This window comes from Neophocaena asiaeorientalis, unplaced genomic scaffold (assembly GCF_003031525.2).
Source record: "Neophocaena asiaeorientalis asiaeorientalis breed wild unplaced genomic scaffold, Neophocaena_asiaeorientalis_V1.1 scaffold167, whole genome shotgun sequence".
In the NCBI taxonomy this organism is placed as follows: Eukaryota; Metazoa; Chordata; class Mammalia; order Artiodactyla; family Phocoenidae; genus Neophocaena; species Neophocaena asiaeorientalis.
This window is the reverse complement of record NW_020175022.1, coordinates 1,127,810-1,147,950: the sequence shown is the minus strand read 5'-3', so window position 1 is coordinate 1,147,950 and position 20,141 is coordinate 1,127,810. Positions and strand designations below refer to the sequence as shown.

General features: G+C 52.4%; 1 protein-coding gene across 1 annotated transcript in view; it reads right to left on the bottom strand.

Moving 5' to 3' along the window:
- The window catches only part of SEMA6C (semaphorin 6C), a 10,561-nt gene extending 497 nt beyond the window's left edge, over positions 1-10,064 (bottom strand). The window contains 18 exon segments of the mRNA XM_024762860.1: positions 2-497; positions 1,363-1,407; positions 1,587-1,642; positions 1,767-1,844; positions 2,137-2,283; positions 2,555-2,728; positions 2,969-3,121; positions 3,395-3,526; positions 3,811-4,028; positions 4,360-4,448; positions 4,628-4,747; positions 4,955-5,045; positions 5,271-5,372; positions 5,735-5,791; positions 5,948-6,011; positions 6,297-6,411; positions 7,977-8,148; positions 9,854-10,064. Coding sequence (XP_024618628.1) covers positions 2-497; positions 1,363-1,407; positions 1,587-1,642; positions 1,767-1,844; positions 2,137-2,283; positions 2,555-2,728; positions 2,969-3,121; positions 3,395-3,526; positions 3,811-4,028; positions 4,360-4,448; positions 4,628-4,747; positions 4,955-5,045; positions 5,271-5,372; positions 5,735-5,791; positions 5,948-6,011; positions 6,297-6,411; positions 7,977-8,094 — 2,255 coding nt within the window. The 5' untranslated portion in view covers positions 8,095-8,148; positions 9,854-10,064.
- Positions 10,065-20,141: the final 10,077 nt, after the last annotated feature.

The window sequence follows — 20,141 nt, the reverse complement described above, 5'->3', positions numbered from 1 at the left end:
CGGTCTCACCAGCACGCGCGGCGCGGGGCCGCCCGCCGTGTTCCCGCCCCGGGCGCGGCCCCGGCCCTCCTTGGCGTTGTTCCCGTTCTGGTTCCACTCCCAGGGACCCCCGGCGTGGCGGAGGTGCTTGACCGGCAGCTCCGGCGTGGACTCCGGGGTGGGCAGGCAAGCCAGCTCCGGCGGGGGTACGCCCTCAGGAGGAGGCAGGAAGGTGGTGTAGAGCTGGGGTGTCTGTGCGCCCCCTCCGTCCTTGGACGTTGGCTGCGGCTCTGGGCCCGCCCCGTGCAGACGGGCCAAGCTGCGAAGGGATAGAGGGCGCGGGAGCCCCGCAGTCTCGATATCCTTGCTCCGACGTCTGTGGGCGCGGCGACAAGCGCAGGAGACCAGGAGGCCAGAGACGGAGGCGCCCAGGGCGAAGGCTGCGGCCACACAGGCCAGGAGGAGTGGGATGGGGACGGCGCGGGAGACTGAGGCTGCCGGGAGGTCCCGTCGCACGCCTGCCGACCGAGAGGAAGGAGGGAGGAGGGAGGCTCAGGGAAGGTGGGCCAGCGGGATGGCAGGTTCCGAAGTGTCGCCTCTCTCCTGCTGCTGCTCAGCTCCAACGCAGCTTTGACCCTCTTTAGGAATCACCTCCCCTTACCCCTCAACACACACAACCCACCGAACTACCTTTCACACGCAAGCTAGAGCTTGGGCCTGGGGAGTCCCCATCCCAGCTCTGGCGCCTGTAGCCATGCCAAGAACAACTGCCAAACTCTGCCCGTGCTGAGGGAGGCGGGGCTGGGAGGGGAGGCTCCAAACAGGCATTATTAGTGAGCACCAAACAGCGATCAGTGAGGGGCTTAGAATTCTTCAAGAATCAGCAGCCCCACACTTCACTCCTATCCCTCCCAGCCAGCCCCCTTACCCTGAGTGTGAGCTCCAAGAGTGGAAGACTGGGGCCGGGGGTGGGCATCACTGGGGGGGCTTGGGGTCTCAGGGGAAGGGCCAGGACTCAGAAGCACTGGTGACAGAGACCAGGTCAGAGCCAGTGAGGCTCCTGCTCTCCATCTCTGATACCCATTCAGCGGGTTCCCGCACCCCCTTTGGAGCCCAAAGGTCCAGAAGTGCAGCCTTCATTTTCCTCTGGAAATGGGCGAGGGCTCACTATGCAAAGCACTCTTTCATTTATTTGTTCAAAAACTATCTGTTAAGCACCCTATTATGTGCCAGGCACTGAGCTATATGCTAGGTATTTGGAGGGTGCTAACCCTTTTCTGAGACTCTCTCAGGGTGTCCAGGGTGCTGGTCTGCTGCTGCCATGGGGCACAGACTTGGGTGAGTGTGGGCTGAGCAAGGTGAAGTTGGGACAGTAGAACTCACCATAAGCAGAATCCCCTGTGCCAGACTGACTCCCAGTAGCTCCATCTATGAAAAAGGGAGAGAGAGGGTGAAGATAGGGGCAGAGGGAAGCTTCATGAAGAACTGATGGGCATGACTGTACCACAGAAGGAGAGAAAGACAAAAGCCCACACCTGGGATGGTGTCTATGGCCATCAGAGCCATGCGCAACAATGGCTACAGCCACCCCTGCCGCTTCTGTTTACCTTGGCAGTCATCATGCTCCATGGATTCCTGGTTCCCAGCTGGATGCACATCAATCCTAGGAGGAAATGGAGGTGGCTCAGTGCAGGTATACATCTTGCCCCCATCCCCCACCCTAGCCCTCAGCTTCCTCTCTTAGTGGGGAACTTTCTCCTCAGGAGATCCACGAGCCTCTCACTTACCCACCAGGTCCCCTGATATCCACACAGCCTCTGGAGCTGTCCCATCCACAGTATGGGTCCTGAGAAGCCAGACAGCTCCTAGGGAAAACTGAGTCATGTGAGGCTGGGACCCTCTCCACCCTAATCACATTCCATTCCCCTGCCTCTTCCACTCTCACCCTGGCCTGCAGGAGGCTCTTAGCCTGATACTCCCATCCTATCCACCCCAATCCCTAGTCCAGTCCCTGGTTACTGCCCACCTGCAGAATGCTTGAGATACCCACCCCCAAACCATCCCCTGCGTTTCCCTGCCACCCACTATGCCTGTGTTCCTGTGTGCCTGCAGGCCCAGAGCCCACCCAGACAGGGCCTGACCTCAGGTCCCTCTCACCTCCGACAGGCCCCATGCCGGGCACATCGACTGAGAGGGAGGTAGATGATACAGCCAGAAAAAGCCACAAAGAGCCTGTGACCTTCAGTGTCCAGCTCCAGCCCTGTGACCCGCCGTGCTGTTTGGGCTGCCCGCTTCCCACTGCACCTAGGGTGAGGCCAGAAGGAATCAGAGATGGAGCAGGTGAGGCTCCTTTTTCCCTGGGTGAGTTAAAGAACAGAAGCGGGGGAGGCATACAAGCAACTGAGTACAACTCATAGGGCTCCTCTGCCCCAACACAGTGTCCAGCTTCTCGCCAAGGCCCTCTCTCTTCCCCACAACTTCCAATATTGGAGTCCCCACCCCATCCCCATATCCCCATCTACCACTCCACATCCCATCCCTGCTCTGCAGGGGGCCTGCTGGACAAAGGGCTCACCGGGAGGGGCTGTAGGCATCGATCTCTTCCAACAGAATGGGCTCAGGGCCCCCAGATTGCCCCCATGGGGGCAGCACCTTCAGCACTGTCCCATCGTTGGAGCCAAGGAACAGGACTGTGGTATTACTGTAAGGACCAGCCATGCCATCCACAGCTACCTGGGTCAGTAGGGCCCTGGAGGGATAGGCCTCAGGTCAGGACAACCTGACCAGTGGAAGCTTGAGTGTTTCAAGGACAGCGCATGTGTCTGGGTACCCCCTTCTCTGCCCTTCCCCCAGCCCAGTGTTTCCTTCTTAGCTCTCTCCCTTCCACTTTCACGGGTTCTTCCTCCTACCAATATGATTTACCTTGTGGGGTCAGGGAAAGAGTGGCTGAGGCGGGGAAGGCAGTGGTCAGCATTTTCTAGCCCCATACCTGCTGGTGAAGGTAAGCAGAGGTTGATGGGTGGCAGGTGGCACGGCAGGGTCCAGGAGTGGGTGAGCCTTGATGAAGGTCAGGACATCATCAGGGAGGTCTCGAGAAGAGGGGAACAATGCAGCTACACCTACTCCTGCACAGGATCCTGGCCTGGTGGACACAAAGGAAGAGGGAGCCTTAGGGCAGGGAGCTGGGGCTTAGTTAGGCTCTGTGACCACCACCTACCCACTGCTCCCAAACGTGATTGGTAACCCTTGTTCCGCCTACACGCAGACATTCACACTACTGCTTCCCTTCCCTGCTGCCAACCCTCTACAGCCCCCTCCCCAGGCCTTGGACACCTTGCCCTCTCCTCATAATCCCATTTGGGGAGCAGACACTGCTTGTTTCTACCTCCACAAAGGCCACGCCCACCCTGCGTACCTCGGGGAGGGGACCCTGTCCTCAGACACAGGGGTCCAGGCCCCATCCAGACTCCTCTGCTCCTTGAACTTTCCCTCAAACCCACGCTCAATATCATCCAGGTAGAAGGCACAGACCGCAGAGCCGGGGATGCTGAGGGAGCCAGAAAAGGATGCGGGCTAGGTGTTGGAAGGGACAGCACAGTTCCTCCTAGGTAAGACATGGCAGCTCCCCTTCATATACCGTATTAGGGCGGAGCCTGAGAGGGTGGGGCAGCCCCTGGGGGCCACGCTAGGAGAAAAACGGTGGGCAGAACAGCAAACTGGCTTTGAATGGAGCTTCCGCTCACTGCCCTCATCAATAGGCGTTGAGAGAGGAACCTGGATGCTGGTGGGGCAGGGGACAGATTGGGCCACATTGGTTAGTCTGGTACCAACCTATTGGTCTGGGTGGTGAAGACCCCAAAGAGAGCAGAGCGGCCATACAAGTTCACAGGCCCTGTCAAGGCCTGTAAGACGTCAAAATAGAAGGTAGAGTCCCCAGGGACAGAGCAGTTGAGCCGCAGCTTCAGGAAAGATGTCCAGTGGCGGTCCAAGGCCCGAGGTGAGCCGCCCATGTCACGCTTACACACACGGGCCACACGGGAGAACTGTACCTGTGCGTGGGAGAGTTGGAGACGAGGAGAACGGTGAGAGAGAGCCCCAGGGCCAGCAGGGTGAGAGCAATGTGGTGAGTTAGAGCGCCAAGAGACAAATGTTAGGGGCACAGCAAAGGAAGGGTGTGGTCGGTCAATGTGGGTCAAGGTGAGGGACCTAGCAGGATGCGGGGGCAGAGGCCTGGGGGCTACTCCAAGTTGGGGGCCTCAGAGTCCAGGGGATTGCGTTGTGGAGATTAGGGCCAGGAGCCCCTAATCTCCCCTGAATGACTGGCTCCTCACCATCCAGCAGAGCCCTCTAGCTACCCACCCCTGGTGCCCACTTCCTTACCCTCCCCAGCCGGGCGTCCTCCACAGAGACTTCTCGGAAGAAGAAGTAGACATGGTCTCCATGCTCCAAAGCGTGGACAAAGTGTGGCTCTGAAGGGGGAGTGACAGGAAAGGTACGGAAGAGAAACTACACCTGTTCAGAAACTCCTGGCCCCCCACAGCCTCTCCCCTCTGCATACATGCTCACCATTACCACCATCTGCCTGCCATTGACCGCCCCCTGCACCTCCTCCCCAAGAGCAGCCTCCCTGCCCTAGGCCCGCCCTGACCTCGGAGCCACTTGGAGTCGTACTTGGCGGAGCGGAGTGGGGGCTGAGGCCCAAGGCTTCTGTAAACCACAGCATCACTGGCCTGGAAATCCGCGGCTGTGGCTGAATACAGGCTGCCCTCTGGAGGGGTAGGGTGGGGTCAGGGGAGGGCTCAGGGATCCATATCTTGGCTCTCCTTGGGCCTCCCACACCCCTCCCTTGGCCTGACCTTGGCCCCTACCTTAACCCTCCACTCAGGAGCATGGGGGAAAGACCAAATTAGGAAAGGGGCTAACGTGGGAGTTCCCTCCGGCCACATGCCTGCTGCTCACATGCCCAGGTGCATACCTGCAAAGACGGCCACGTTGGACTGGGTGGCATCAAAGGGGCATCGAGCCTGCCCGCTCAGCTCCTCACCCTCCTGCTGCAGCGAAGTTATCTGGAGGCAGAGGAAACAGGTTCTTGGACCCCTTGGGGTGTTGCGAGTCTGGCTCCATAGCCCACTTCCTCATGTCCCCTTGCCTCCTTGCTCCACCCCTTCCTGACCCCTCCCCTCTGGGCACTCCTGTTCCCCTACCCCTGCTGGTCCATCCCCACTGAACTGATTGCCCAGCTTGGGTTCTTCTCCCACTCCAGTCCTGATGCCCCGCCCTCGCCTTTGTACCCCATAGCTGCGGCACACGGGGCTGAATGAGTTCGTTCCACAGGCAAGGAGTGTCTGGGAGTCCCAGGGAACGAGAACACGAATGTAGTTGTAGCACTCGTCCTAGAAAATCCAGAATTCTCGGTCAGTGACCGGGCTCCCCGGGACTGGGACGGGGTGGGGGTCACATGAAGTAGGGCTGCTCCACTTGAGCCAGGCAGAGCAGTGTGGGGTGAAGTCCCAACTAAGCTATCTACTCCTAGTCCTCTGGCCTTGGGCAAGTTCTTTGGCCTTTCAGAGCCTCACTTTCCTTTTGTGTGAGGTGTGTAAAGGAAGCTAAAAATCATGAATTCCCTTTCTTGCACATTTTCCTCTGTGGACCAAGATGAGAGAAGTGAGGGGAAATGGGCACAGTGGAGGCCACTTAGACAGAGCCTAGAGGCAGGGTCATCTCCTTCCCTCAAGATTCTCATCCCACTCCTCACCGTCAGCTTCCCCCGCACGGCACAGTTCTCCATGTCTTGACTCCTCCATGTTAGATACTGGCGGGAGAAGTAGAAGGGGAAAAATCATGGGGCAACCTGGAACCACCTCACATTATGGCTCCTCTTGGAGTCTTCTACCTACCCACTTGATCCCGGTTAGACCTTTCCCAGCCTCATCTCCATGCCTCAACCTCCTCCCACACAGCCCCTCACCTTGTTGGGCACTAGCCCCTCCCCTTCTTCTTGGGCTTGAAGATCGAAGGAGAAAACGTGATCCCTGAAGAGACAGGCAAGGAGGGATCAGAGCCAAGCCATGGATCCCCACCTGAACTCCTGAGCCTCCCACCTTGCCCGTGTTCAGCTGCTCAGGGACAAACAGTGCCCTCTCTCCTCCCCTTTACTCCACAACTTGGCAGTTGTGCTCTGGGTCCTAGCATGCCCATGTCCCATGGCTTATACACCTGCATGTGTCCCCTGCAAGATGTTGCAGTGGCCATGCAGGTCCCATGCCTGCCCAGCAGCAGGCCTGTCAGCCCCACAATGGTGCCACAGCCAAGTTTACCGTGCAGCCACTAGCAAGGTCCGGTTCAAGGTCAGGAATCTCTGAAAGTCCAGCCCAAGTTCTGCAACCACAGCGTCATCCTCCAGGCCCCGGAACCAGGATAATGGGGAAATACCTAGAAGGCACAGAGAGGTGGGTGCTGAGGGCCAGCCAGAATACCATGTACTCCCTCAACACCCTCTCCAACCAGATGAAACCCAGCCACGGACATAAAATGGATATGTGAGATGAGTTGTGAGGTATTAATAAAGCTATTAATAAGGCTATTAATAAATGTAATACCAGCTAACTCTGAGCACTTAACCTCTGCCAAGCATTATGTTAGCATGTTAGATGCATTGTCTCACTTCAGACAACAACCCTATGAGGTAGGTACTAACATTGGCCCCATCTTACAGATGAGGAACCTGAGGCTTAAAGCCATTAAGAAATTTGCACAGCTCATTTAGCTTGGAAGTGGCAGGCACCCCAATTGAGATCCAGGTCTGTCTGACTCCAGAATTGAGCCCAACCCCTTCTTGGAACTGCCTTAGGGCTAGCAATTCCCTTTCACTCCCACATTGTACACTGTCCCATGTGGACCATTTACTCACCCCATTTCTCCCAGCCCTCTCTTTGCACCCTCCCCTCAAGGCTCTTCACAGGCCACCTCAGCCCTCCAAGGTTTCTGCCTCCTCTGACCAACTCCAGCATCCACCTGGCCTGATCATGGAAACCACAGTCATCAGCGTTCAAAGGGACCCCAGCGTTCAGAGAGAGATGATTTAACATTCATATGGTGCTTCGAACCACGTCTGGCACATGTGTTTACTGCTCTTATCTATCCCCCAAAAGTTACTCCCAATAACCTAACTGCCATTCCTTCATCCTTAAAATTACTCTAAATCCTGCATATATAACAGGAACTTGCAAACAGATAAAGGTCCTTCTCAGAAAAAGTTGGCTGTTGGTTTCCCTCACGGTGGGACCTAGACTTGGTAGTGATAACGTGGTGGAGAGGGAGGTGAGAGGTGTTGGGAACCACTGAATTAGTCCCAAGCCTTCATTTTGTAGCTAATAATAATAGCAAACATATATAAATCATTTACTTTGTGCCAGACAGTGTTCTCAGAACTTTACCTGTATTACCTCATTTAATCCCTAAATAACTCTATGAGGTAGAATACTATTATTAGTAGTATTTTTTTTTGGCTGCACTGCATGGCTTGCAGGATCTTAGTTCCCCAACCAGGGATTGAACCCGGGCCACCACAGTGAAAGCACCGAGTCCTAACCATTGGACCACCAGGGAATTCCCGGTAAAATACTATGACTACCTTCATTTTGCAGATGAGGAGACTGAGGCAAAGAAAGGTTAAATAACTTGAAGAGCTCACACAGCTAGTGAGCAGCTTAGCAGGGATTCAAACCTGCTAAGGTCTGGTCTGGCCGAGAGTCCACATTCTTTATCACTGAACAATGCTGCCCGGAAGTGAAGGAAGTAGGCCCGCAGATGAGAAGTGACAGACCTGAGGTGCCAGCTCACTCTACCTGTCTTCTCTCCTTTTCTGGTCAGGCTCTTAGCTTCCTTGAGACTGAGAGCCTTCCTGCACCTTGCCACCCACACAAGGGGTCTCAGTGTCTACCTGCCAAGACTGAGTGCTGAGCTCATATAGAGGTGGTGAGGTACCAAGCACTCACCTTGCAGGTCAGAGGTCAGCAGAGGGAGGGGGTCCTGGGGAAAGGCAGCCTGGGTGTGGGGAAGTGAGAGCAGCAACAGCAGTAGCAGCAAGGGCATGAAGCGGGGCTCACGGGGCATCCTGTGTGGGGCAGCTCAGGCCCCAGGGGGTGCCCCCTCACCCATATGCTGGCCCTGAAAGAGAAGACAGAAAAGTGGGGGAAGCAGGCAGACCCCTTCCCAGGTCTATCACCAGAAGACCCAGTGCAGTAGGGAGAAGAAACCTCTCTCTGGCACTGCCTCAGTCCCAGCCAGCTGTCACTGTCACTCAAGGTCCTTCCCTGTCCAACTGGCCCAAACTGGCTGGTACGAAGCCTGCCAGCATGACCCCAGGTAAGGACAGGACCCGCCTGCTCCCCCTCCCAGCCTTCTCACTCAGCCTTTTCTCCTCTCTCCTGACTGGGCCTGGGACATTCAGTAGGTGACACCTCGTGGCCCCCCTCTTGCTAACCTCTTCTCAGCTATAATTAGACACTGAAGCCTTAAAATTATAAATAGTGACTCCTTGGCACTGGGGAGGAGGAAGAGGGCACCATGTCTGCCTCCCCCCTCCCTCACGGACCCCCATGGCACCCGGGAGCAATTTAGGCGCTGTGCCCTGGTAGAGGCAGCTGCGAAGCAGCCATCATTGTCTAGGGTTGAGGAAGAACAGAGTGGGGGAGGCAGCCTGGGGGTCTTTGTCCTGGTCTAAGCTCACGCTTCTGGGGCCCTTCCCATGGCTAGGGAGAAGCTGAGTGAGTAGGGAGGGGAGTGGGGGAGGGGGGCTGTCTTAGCCAAAAATGAATCTGCATCAAAGCCAGATCAGAGGCTAAATTTAGCTCTGGCCGCAGCTGTCTGCCCGACCACTGTGCCCCCTCCCAGCCTGCCTAGCCCCCTGTTCCCTCCCTGACTCCAAAGAACCACTGCATGTGCTTAATGTGGGGAAGAGCAGACCCACCCGCTACGAGGAGCCAGGCATAGAAGGGGCTATACTGGTGAGGAGATATGGCTGAACATGTCTCTCCTTCCCTTCCCTTCCCTCTTCGGACTGCCTTGGAATGAAAATATAAATAATTCAATGACAGCCAGGCGATTGTAGCCCAAAGTCCAGGAGAAGATAGATATGGTGGCAGGGACAGTGAGACAGCCCTCCTTCCCACCCATCAGCTTCCATCAGCCTCCCACAGCCAAGCTGACCCTGGCTGGAACCCACAGTGGGAGGTGTACACCAGCTTCCTGCCTTCCCCTGAAGTTGAAGTGAAGGGCTGAGTAGGCTCGGGAAATCAGGTCAGGAAGGGTGAGACTCCTTCCTTTCTGTGAACAGACAGTTATCCTTCACTAATCCTTAGTTGCCTGTCCTACCATGTCCCCTAAAGAAGAGACCCTGGGCTTCCAGGCTTAGCCCATTCCATCTCCCCAACAACTCCACTCTCGGAGCCAGGACCCAAGTGTACCCCATCCCCAATCCAGCATCACTGATGAGGAGGCTGACGCCAGATGGGGTCCCAAGAGAGCTGGAGGAGGGGAAGGGGTAGGAGCACCTAATGATGACCCCCTCCCCAGGGGCAGAGCAGTCAGCTAGCTAAAGACCCTCTGGTGCTGAAAGGCCAAGCCTCCCTCTGCCACCCCCGCCCCATGCTTCCGATGTTGGTGCTCCCAGGGGAAGAGAAAGGGACACAGCTTGTCTCCTATCCTCCCCCTCCTGCCCACCCCCCCACAGGTTGCCCTGGGCAACTGGTATCTTCACCCAGGAAACAACTTCAGTCTCAGGCAAGTGGGGAGAACAGTCAGACCCTCTTTCTGCTCCCAGGCCATGCCTGTTTCCATCCCCTGCCCTCAGAAGCTGTTGCCCTTTCCTTACCTGGGGTGGTGACTCCTGTGGGGGTTTGAGGGGGATAGGAGACCTCTGACCTGATGGAAGAAGGGACAGAAGGAGGGAAGAGGCTGAGCTATACCTCCTTACCACATCCAATAAAAGTGAATGTGAACATTCAGGAGAAGTCTAATGAAGCTAGGGTAGGAGAGATGCTGCCCTGGGAGTGGGGGGCACATTGACATTGAGCCTGATTACAAAGGTGCTGGCTGCTTCATGCCCAGAGATGTGAGGGCAGGGGCTGGGGCTGGCCCCTACCCAGAAACTCCTGGAACTGCAGGACCAGTCTTGGGAAAAGGGGGGACTGGGAGAGTTTGGAGGGCATGACGACCACTCCCACATTAAAACCTTCAGAATCCAGCAGCCTTCTTAGCAAAAGCTCCCTAGCTGGGGACAATAGAGGCTAATTTGCATCTCATTTGCATGTTCTTCATTTCTAGGCAAAATGCTCTGATAGCAAGCACCCCCCAGCCCCTTCCTTCTTCCCTGAGAGCAGTCCCTGCCTCCCTCCCACCCAATCTCTCTCCACCCTACCCCCCACCTTAGACTGGATTAGTCCAGCCTCTAAAAACACTCGGTTGGCCATTGCATTGGCCCCCTAGACTTAACTATGACATATCTTTAAGGGGGCTTCCCATAGCTGATTTTAGGGAGCAGCATCTGAGCGGCCCCCATCTGACCCCTGGCTTGGGGAAAGGCTTACCCTGCCGGGACCAATCCCAGCTGCTTCATACCCCCCATTTGGAGCGAATGGGGGAGGCCTGGCCGGCTCTTTCTCCCCTTCCTAGGTTCTCCCCTTGCTGGGAAGAGGAAACAGCCCTTCTGTCTCCTCCTGGCCCCGCAGCCACCTCTGGGGAGTGGCCCGGGTCAAAGCCAGATTCTAGCGGGGGCTGGGGAAGGGATGGAGAAGGGGAGACTGGGCGGGGGACAATAGCAGGAAGCCCTCGGGCTGGTCGCCCGCCCCAGTCCACCCTCCTCTAAGGAGCGGGGGGCGCGCCAAGGAGCCTCACGGAACGGGCACGTTCCCTTCTCCAAGACAGTTCCCCCCCACCCTTAGCTCTCAGCCCCAGGCTTGCTACCTACCCTCCCTCCCACCCAGCCCCCAACGAGGATAATCCAGGTGTCTAGAGCCTCACATGAGGTGGGCCTGAGGCCAGGGGCTCTACGTGTCTCCCCCTCACTGGATCTGGGGCTCCGAGAGGGGCGGGTAGGAGAGTCTGGGCCGGGACCGGGTCCCAGAGCCACGTTAGCGGGAGGAGGGGCTGGAGGGGCCTGCAGGCGCAGACCGAATGGGGATGGGAGCGGGGGTTGGGGAGTGGAGGCGGGTCTCCGAGGCCAGGGAAACAGGGCCAGAGGCTTGGAACCGATGAGGGAGGGCCTGGGGCCAGGGCTGAGCGGGTCCGCGGGCTCGAGATGCAGTCGCCAGCTGGGCTCTTCTCCTTGGGAGACCTCGGTCTAACAAAGCCCCAGGGCGAGTGGGGTGAAGGAAGGATATGGGCACTAGGACTGGTGTTTCTCAGGGGCCCCATTCCCGACTCTATGCCCAAGCCAACCCCCTGGGAGGTGCTCAGACTCCCGCTTGCACAAGGACAGAGGTACAGCTGTAACACCAAAGTCTGGAACGACGTGTTCCCCTTCCCATCCCTGCAGGGGCAACGAGAGGGTCCAGTTCTCCACGGGTCTCGAAGCCTTAATTTCTCTGCTGGAGAGGAAAGAGACCAGGTTTTCCGCCCTCTGTACGGTGCGCGCCTCAAATAATCCCTTTCGCGCTCCCCAATCCAAGGGATGCGACTCAGAGAAGCCGGGTCGCAAGAGGTGCCCAGACCCTGCGCCCCACAGTCCCGTGACGGGGCTCGGCCACGGTCCCCTCTTCCTTCCACGCACCCCAACTCCGCTGACCCTCTCCGTCAACCAAGCACACATCGCTCTGGCACCCTCCCAGGCGGGTCCCTCTGGCACTTCGGAAGCTTGCCCCCAGCCTTAGGCGCCCCGATCCTCCCCGACGCCCTGCAGCCCCAGCCCTGCTCCGGGGTACTTGCTCCGAGATCCGGGTCAGTGGAATAGAGATCTCAGCGGGCGGGCAGCGGCCGCGCACCGCGCCGAGTTCGCAATCGGTGGTTGGGGCTCTAGCGAGACGTGATGAATGTCTGAATTGGATGGAGCTTGGATCTGGGCTCCCGGGCGCTGTCAGGTCGGGTGAGCCCTGGGTCCCAGTCGCAAACCCCACTCCCGCCGCGGCTCCGCGGAGGAAAACAATGCGACCGCCCGGAGCTCTGGGCCGGGCCCCAGCCGCCCCGCCCGCCTCCTGGCCGGACCCGCCTCCGGCCCGCCTCGGGGTCTGCACAACTAATCCGACTCTCGGAGGCCGGCTAGACACCGCCTTCTCGACACCTCTCCACCAATAGCCCTCGGAGGAGGAGGGGCGCCAGGAGCACCGCCCACCGAGAAGGCCTGGCCGGGAGGTTGAGCTGGAGACCAAAGCCAGGCGCGAGATCCACGGACAGTCGCTGAGACCCGGACAGAGGAGGGGGGTCACACGCTTTAACATGGAGAGGCCCTGGGGAGAAATCTCACAACAAGAGAGGAAGGAACAGCAGCTGGGAGGAGAGACAGGAAACCCGAGGACCTCGGCTGGGCTGGGCTGTCAGAGCCGGCGTGACCCTCCCTCTCTCCTTTCTCCGCTCCAATGTCTTTGGCTACCTTGCTCCTGGGTACACCTCTCCCCTACTCTGCCCCCAAACCTCTGTTCCTCCTCTCTACTCTTTTTAAATCAACCCCTTTATTTCTTCCCATGTGCCTCCTCTGGTTCATCCTGACCCGGATAAGGGAGGCCTAGCATGCACTTGAAGACTCGAGGCCTGGAAAGGAAAGGAAGATGTCGCCAGGAAGTTTTCCTTACCCCCATCATCTCCCCTCCCGCCCCTACTGTCAAAGCAAGATGGGGTTGGGCCAGTTGGCTAGGAGCTAAGGAGCCAGGAAGCCAGGGTGGCCAGCAGTGAGGATGTTGGTTGATGGAAGAGGACAGGTGAGTGGGGCTGAAACCAAAAGAGAGATGTGGAGATCGGGACCAACTGACTCAGAGAGTCACACAGGAAGAGGAGCAACACAGAGACCTGAAAGAGGGAAAGTAACCAGCTGCCCCAGCACCACATAGACTTACTGCCCCGCAGACAAGGATTAGTGATGTCCGGTCTTTCCTCAGAGGGCGCTGGACATCCCTCCAAACAGCAGAACTAACTGCTCCTTCTCCATCCCCACCCTCCATAAAGACCCTTTGATTCCAGGAATGTCAGTGGGGAGGAAGAATGAGGCTACTTCAGACATCACTGCTTGGCTCCCACCTGCTCAGATTCTTCCCTGTGTGGGGACTGGGACAAAAGACGTTCTCAAAATTCCTAGGATAGTGGGTGGCATGGGAGACATTGACATTATTGGATAGTTTTATATCTAAGCGGGCACACACACACACACACACACACACACACACACACACACACACACACACGGCCTGGTCTCTGGACTGAAGGAAAAGAGGGGCAGGGGTTTGCTACTTCCGGACAGTCTTTAATGGACTGAGATCAGGGTGGGTAGCATCACTGACTGGGCTAAGCCCCAAAGTAAGCAAGAGATATAAACATATACACACACAATCACAGAGACAGAAATGGAAGGTGAACCAATGAGATAAACAGAATCAGAAACAATGGAACAATACTTACACAAAGTTAACTGCAGGGGGGTCTTGGGTCCAATGTAATTCAGTGGTCAGTCGGGGCTGTTTTAAAGGCTGGAAAGAGGTTTTTGGGAGAAAGACACCTCAAAATATAGAGGCACTCAGAGATTGAAAGAAATGTCCCCAGCTCCTAGCACAGGGCTTAGATATTAAAATATGTGCTTATTGAATAGATTAGTGAGTAGGGATTAAGGTATAACTCATTTAAAGTTTTAGGGTCCAACTAAAATCTCAATTCAATCCAATACATATTAAGCACTTACTTCAACTACAACCCACTGTGGGATATAGTCCCAGTCTTTAAGAAAATGACCATCTATTTGAACTAAAACAAGACTTATATGTACTAAATGATTAAAAAGCAATACCAAGGGACTTCCCTGGTGGCGCAGTGGTTAAGAATCCGCCTGCCAATGCAGGGGACACCGGTTCGAGCCCTGGTCTGGGAAGATCCCACATGCCGTGGAGCAACTAAGCCTGTGCGCCACAACTACTGAGCCGTTGTGCCACAACTACTGAAGCCCACGCCTGTGCTCCACAACAAGAAAAGCCAATGCAATGAGAAGCCAATGCACCACAACAAGGAGTAGCCCCCACTCGCCACATCTGGAGAAAGCCTGTGTGCACCAATGAAGACCCAATGCAGCCAAAAGTAAATTAAAAAAAAAAAAAAAAAACAACGACTCAAAAAAAAAAAGCCCCCCCCAAAGCTACATTGAATATAATTCATAAATGAAAGAAAAGACAATAAGTGCTCTTCATAATAACTGCAGGGAAAGATGTTGGATACATTTTATCACGGAGGCAGGGAGAACTTTGGTGGGAGTTGGCTTGGTGCAAAAGAAAGGAGAAAATCTTCCAAAGAAGATACTTTCAGCAAAAGCTTTTACTTGGTAAACATGGAGCCTGAAGCATGGATAGCAAAAGGGCCTGTGTGATTGATATGTAAGAGAGATACTAGTTAGAAGCAGAGGACAGGGGAAGAGGGAGACAAACTATGGAAGGCCTGGAATACCAAGGTGAGTAGGTTAAAAAATTTGATAGGAAAAGGACATAATTTCGAGTTCTTGAATAAAGGTTTTACTGTCAAAATGCTTTATTTTAGCAAGATAAGGAGACCTTCTGGTGAGAAAACAGGAAGGTTCAAGGATGAGGGGAGAGAGGCAGTGAGACAAGGATGGTGGCATTGGGTATGGAAAGAAATGGAAGAGACTTAGAGCTGTTTCAAAGGACAACTCCTACTCCCCAGGGTCTTCTGGAGAAAATCACAGTCCCACAGACTGGAGCCTTTAATAAACTCAGGATCTCCAAGCTTGGAAAATTACCCTCTCCCAACCCCTACAAGTAGCTGTGTGAAATCCTTTCTCAAGTTCCTTTCCTCACAGCTTCCTTGCTCATCTTAGCAGAACCCACATCCATCTTCAGAGAAAAATAGAGATAATAAAGTGAGCATCCTACCCACATTTTGCCCTCTAGAGCATTCTCACATCTCTCTCATCCCAGCAGGTGGGGCGTCTGTACTGCTTGTCTAAGGTTCACCTTTCGGCTTTACTGTAAGCTCCATTCACACAGGGCCCAGCAGTCTAGTCTCTCTCACCGCAGTTATCCTTTGCAGTCAGCACAGTGCCTGGCACATTGCAGCTATTAACTAGTAACACATTGGTTGAACAAATCTGACTCTATAGCTCCTACTTAGGTGCTTTATGCCACGTGTCTTCAAATACTTTCTCCTTCCTTTATTTCTAATCTCTCCTTTTCTACTGACATCTTCCCTTCTGCATATAAACATGCTCAAATATCTCCCATGATCAAATGAAAAAAAAATTCTAAACTTTCTCTTAATCCTTGCCTATATTTAGTCAACACTCAATTTCTCTCTTTCCTTCACAGCTAAATTTGTAGAGTCATCTATTCTTGCTGTACCCATTTTTCCCCCTTCTCAATCACTTCTCAATCATTTTCGTTTTGGCCCCCCATCACTCCATTGAGATTGTTCTCATCCAGGCCACTAATGACCTCCTTGTCACATTCAATGAACAGCTCTTCAGTCTTTATCCTTTGGCCCTCTTTATGGCATTTGGCCCTGTTGACCCTTCCTTCCTTGAAATACTCTCCTCTTTTGGCTCCTGAGTCCCCCTTTCTTTCAACAAAGACTAGGGACTTAATAGATACATTTTTTAAATGAATGAATGGCTTCACTTCTATTGATGTGGCCTCTCTTTCTCAGCCTTTCTGACGTCTCCTTAAATGTTGGTGTTTCCTAGGTCATGTCCTTAGCTACCTCTTCTTGCTCTACATACCCTCACCGGTCAAGATAATCTGCACCAACAGTTACAGTAACTATTTATATGTGGCTCCCCATAAACTTTATAGATATTCAATCTCAGTCTTTCTCCTGAGCTCTAAACTCACTTTTGTAATTGCTTATCAGATACTTCCATTTGGATTGTCCATAGGTACTTACCACTTAGTCTAAGGACAGGAAGCTTGTCTCTTATCTTTGTATTCCCAGCACTTAAGTCATAATGCCTGGCATATAGTAAATAGAGGAAGAAATAAATGCACCAAAGATGAAAGCTACCTCCAGCTATGTCAGGCTGAAGTCTTGCTTAACTGCTTCAAATCACACTGAACTTTTTCTTTCTGAACTGATATGGGAGTACTGGTCCTAACCATGGTAAAACCTCAGCTGAGCAGAAACATAGGAATGTTCCATTCTGAGTATTTTTCCAGATAGTTTGATTTTACCAAATTAAGTGCAAAACATTTTCATGTTAACTGTTTCAAATAGGGATTATTCAAAAAGATGTTGTTAATTTCCTGTGGATTATATAGTGGAAAGACCACAACTAGGATTCATTAAGATCCTGACTGACCTTGTAAGATAAACCACTTTATCTCTAAGGCAGAGTCTCTCACCTGTGAGTGAACACTTTACCTGCCTGCTTACTTCTCAAGATGAAGTAAGATAACGTAGGTGAAATGTTTTGTAAATCTCAAAGTGTTTCACACATTCAAGACATCATTTAACCAGATTTTTGCTTACTCAGAGGAAGCACTGTGAACTTAATTGTCCAGGTGAACAGTGAGGACCCCAGAGTCTAGAATATATGTAGTTAAGACTGTTTGCTCCTCCTCCACATGGCCAGAAACGCTGCAATTTTCAATTGTCGGCTTTTTTGTTTTCCTTCTCTTCCCTTGTTATTTGTGTTAATTCTCATTGTTATCAGTGTTCTTGCTTCTAAAAGCTCCTCTTTCCTCTTTTAATTTGCTACTAATTATATGCTGTGGGTTCAGAGAAGATTGCTAGAAATGGGTATTGATTAAGAGAAAATAAAAGAAAGACTTCCCCATGAGTGAAACAAACGAACATTATTGCATGTGACTGTTATGTTGCTACCATTTCCCCCTTATCTCCTGGTTATTGGATGTGTTTTGAATTTCTTCTTTCAGCAAATATTTATTGAGCACAGTAGTGCTAGGCACTAAAGCATAACCCCTGCCCTTATGGAGTTTACAGCCTAGTAGGGAGGCAGTTAATAAAATCACAAATTACAATAAAGAGTAACTATTATGATAAGGGAGGTGTGCGGTTCTACAGGACTATGGAATACAGGGGTGCTGTGTAGTTTAGGGAGTCACGATGGCTTCACAGTCATGCTGGCTTCCGATGACTTTCCAGCTGAGACCTGAAGGATGGGTAGGAATTAACCAGGCAGGGCAGAGGTATCCATGGGAAGAAAGTTCCAGGCAGAGACACAAGAAGTGGGAAAGTCTAGAGTACAGGAAGAGGGAGAAGGAGAGGGAGAGAGAGAAGCCAACCATGATGCATATTGGAGGAGCTGAGAGGATTACAAAACAGCTAGAGCAGAGTATAAGGCAAAGCTGGAGAGGTAAACAGGTAAGGAGCTGGTAGCAGAATTCTGGATTCAGAAGGTATTACTGTATTTGCATCTTCTTGTACATTAATTCCTCTTTTATTATCCAATTAGGTTATATATTTCTTTTAAAAAGGACTTTTACTTTTCCTGTGATTTTGGTAGTGCCACCTACTATTGTTCCCTGAGTGTGTGATCAGTGAATTAATAGAGCGTATAGGAATAGAATGCTGCCACATTCATTATAAGGTTGAAGTTATTACCTCCTAACCTTGTGAGGTAGTTGTCAGAAAAACCATAGGCTTGGAAATCACACAAGTCCTCAGTCTGCCGTTTATTAGCTCTCTAATTTGGGAACAGGTTATCTAACCTCTTTACCTCAGTCTTTTTCATCAGCGAAAAGGAGATAGTGACATTTAGTTCATAGAGGTATCAGAGGATGAAGTGAGATACTTACATAACATCTAGCAGAGTGCACCCAACAAATGCCAGCTCCAGTTCTTTCCTCTTGCTTCCCTCCCCTGAGCTCACAGACCATTCTTTTCCATCTGCCCCCACACCTTGCTCCATAAACATTACCTCTCCTTTGCATTTTCTAAGCCTCCCTTTCCACTGGCTCCTTCCTTTCAGCCTACAAATGACCTCGAACTCCAAGCTAAAAATAGTCCCTCTGTCAATCCAGTTTCCCATTCCCTTAAGCTACCTTTCCATTTCTCTTCATCCCTTTACCACCATACTCCTTAAAGGAGTTGTTAACATTTCCCAAACCAAGTTGTATCAAGGACCCTCAGCTCTGGAACCTGGGCTGAGAGAGGTGGGAATAAGAAAGGAGCCAAGACCCAATCACTGTCTCCAAGGAGGAGAACCAATGGTTTTGGAGTCACTGGTATGCTGACTGCCTCCACTCCTGAACTTCAATCTTTACTCTTCAACTTTTCACAACCGGACAATGTTCCAATTCTTCCCTTTCTGTTAGAACTTCTTATAAAACCACCAGCTCTCAAGGTCTCTCACTGGTTCTCATACTGTGCTTAAGCAAGCTATACCAGTGATCACTTCCTTTTAAGCATGCCCTTTCCTCAGCTAAAATTTCACTGAAGCCTCTAACCTAGTCCCACTGGGCTAATGATTTCACTCCCCCGATCAAAACCCTTTAATGTCTCCCTACTGTCTACAGCAAAAGTCTGAAGTGTTGAGCAACTCCCTTAAAGCCTTTCATGATCTGGTCTTTTTCCTTCTTCACTTTTTTTCAAACAACCTATGCTCCAGTCATACAGAATAAATCACCACTTCCTGAACATGCCCTGTATTATCATTGTTTGCTCTATGGCTTATGCTTATCTCCATTATCTGGGAAGCAGAAGCATTTCTTCCACACTCTGCCTAGTAAGTAGTTAAATCCATCCTTCTAAGTCCACCTCTTCAGCCCTCCTATCAGAAATAATCTAAATTTCTCTTTACTCTCATAATTCCTTAAACTTCTGTTACAGCTAATGACATCATTTGACTTGTATTACAGTTATGTGTGCTTACATTTATCTCCCTGACCAGGCTGGGAGATAAATGTAAGACTTTTTTTTTTTTTTTTTTTTTTGGCCGTGTGCGCATGTGGGGTGTTAGCTAGCGAGGCATGTGAGATCTTAGTTCCCTGACCAGAACTGAACCTGCACCCTCTGCGTTGGAATCATGGGGTCTTTCTTTTTGGAAGCGCGGAGTCTTAACCACTGGACTGCCAGCGAAGTCCTTGTAAGATTCTTTCTTTAAAAAAAAAAAAAACTTCTTTTTATACATTTATTTATTTTTGGCTGCATTGGGTCTTCATTGCTGCACATGGGCTTTCTCTAGTTGCGGCGAGTGGGGGCTACTGTTCATTGCGGTGCACTGGCTTCTCATTGCGGTGCACCGGCTTATTGCGGTGGCTTTTCTTGTTGCCGAGCATGGGCTCTAGGCGCTTGGGTTTCAGTAGCTGTGGAACGCGGGCTCAGTAGTTGTGGATTGTGTGCAAGAGGGTTCCCTTTTCTCCACACCCTCTCCAGCATTTTTTTTTTCCCCCAGCATTTCTTGTTTGTAGATCTTTTGAGGATGGCCATTCTGACTGGGGTGAGATTAGTATATGTGCTGCCGAAGTGAGCACTACCTTCATTCATAACGTGTTAGAAGCTATAAACCACAGTGAGAGCGCTGCCTCTAGTAGTTCAATGATGTGCTGACACCTGCTGGTCATATCTAGTTCGGCAGCCCTGACCCCAGCACCTTCGTCTCTCTTAAGTATTAAGGGTGGGGAACCCCCTTACCCAGCCAGACGCTGAAAGCGTATGCTCGTGGTAATGTCTCCCCACAGCACCACCCACCCCTGGACACTCCAGGGACACACTCCGACCTCCTGATCTCTAACTTGCCTCTGGTGTCTCCAGTCTAAGCTCAGTTCAATCTTCACAACTTTCCCCACGGACCCCCCACCCCAGCAATCTGTACTTAACATTTTCCCCATTACCACAGACATATAAGGAGAACAAGATCTCAAGGAACTGGGCAGCAAGGATAGAAAGAGGCAGACAACTTGGGAGCAGGAGATGTACAATTCCTCTTCCTCACCTCAAAGAATCAAGACTATTTCCTATAGAGTGCTATTCCTTTTGACCTTTTATTTCTAGGAGGCTGTCGG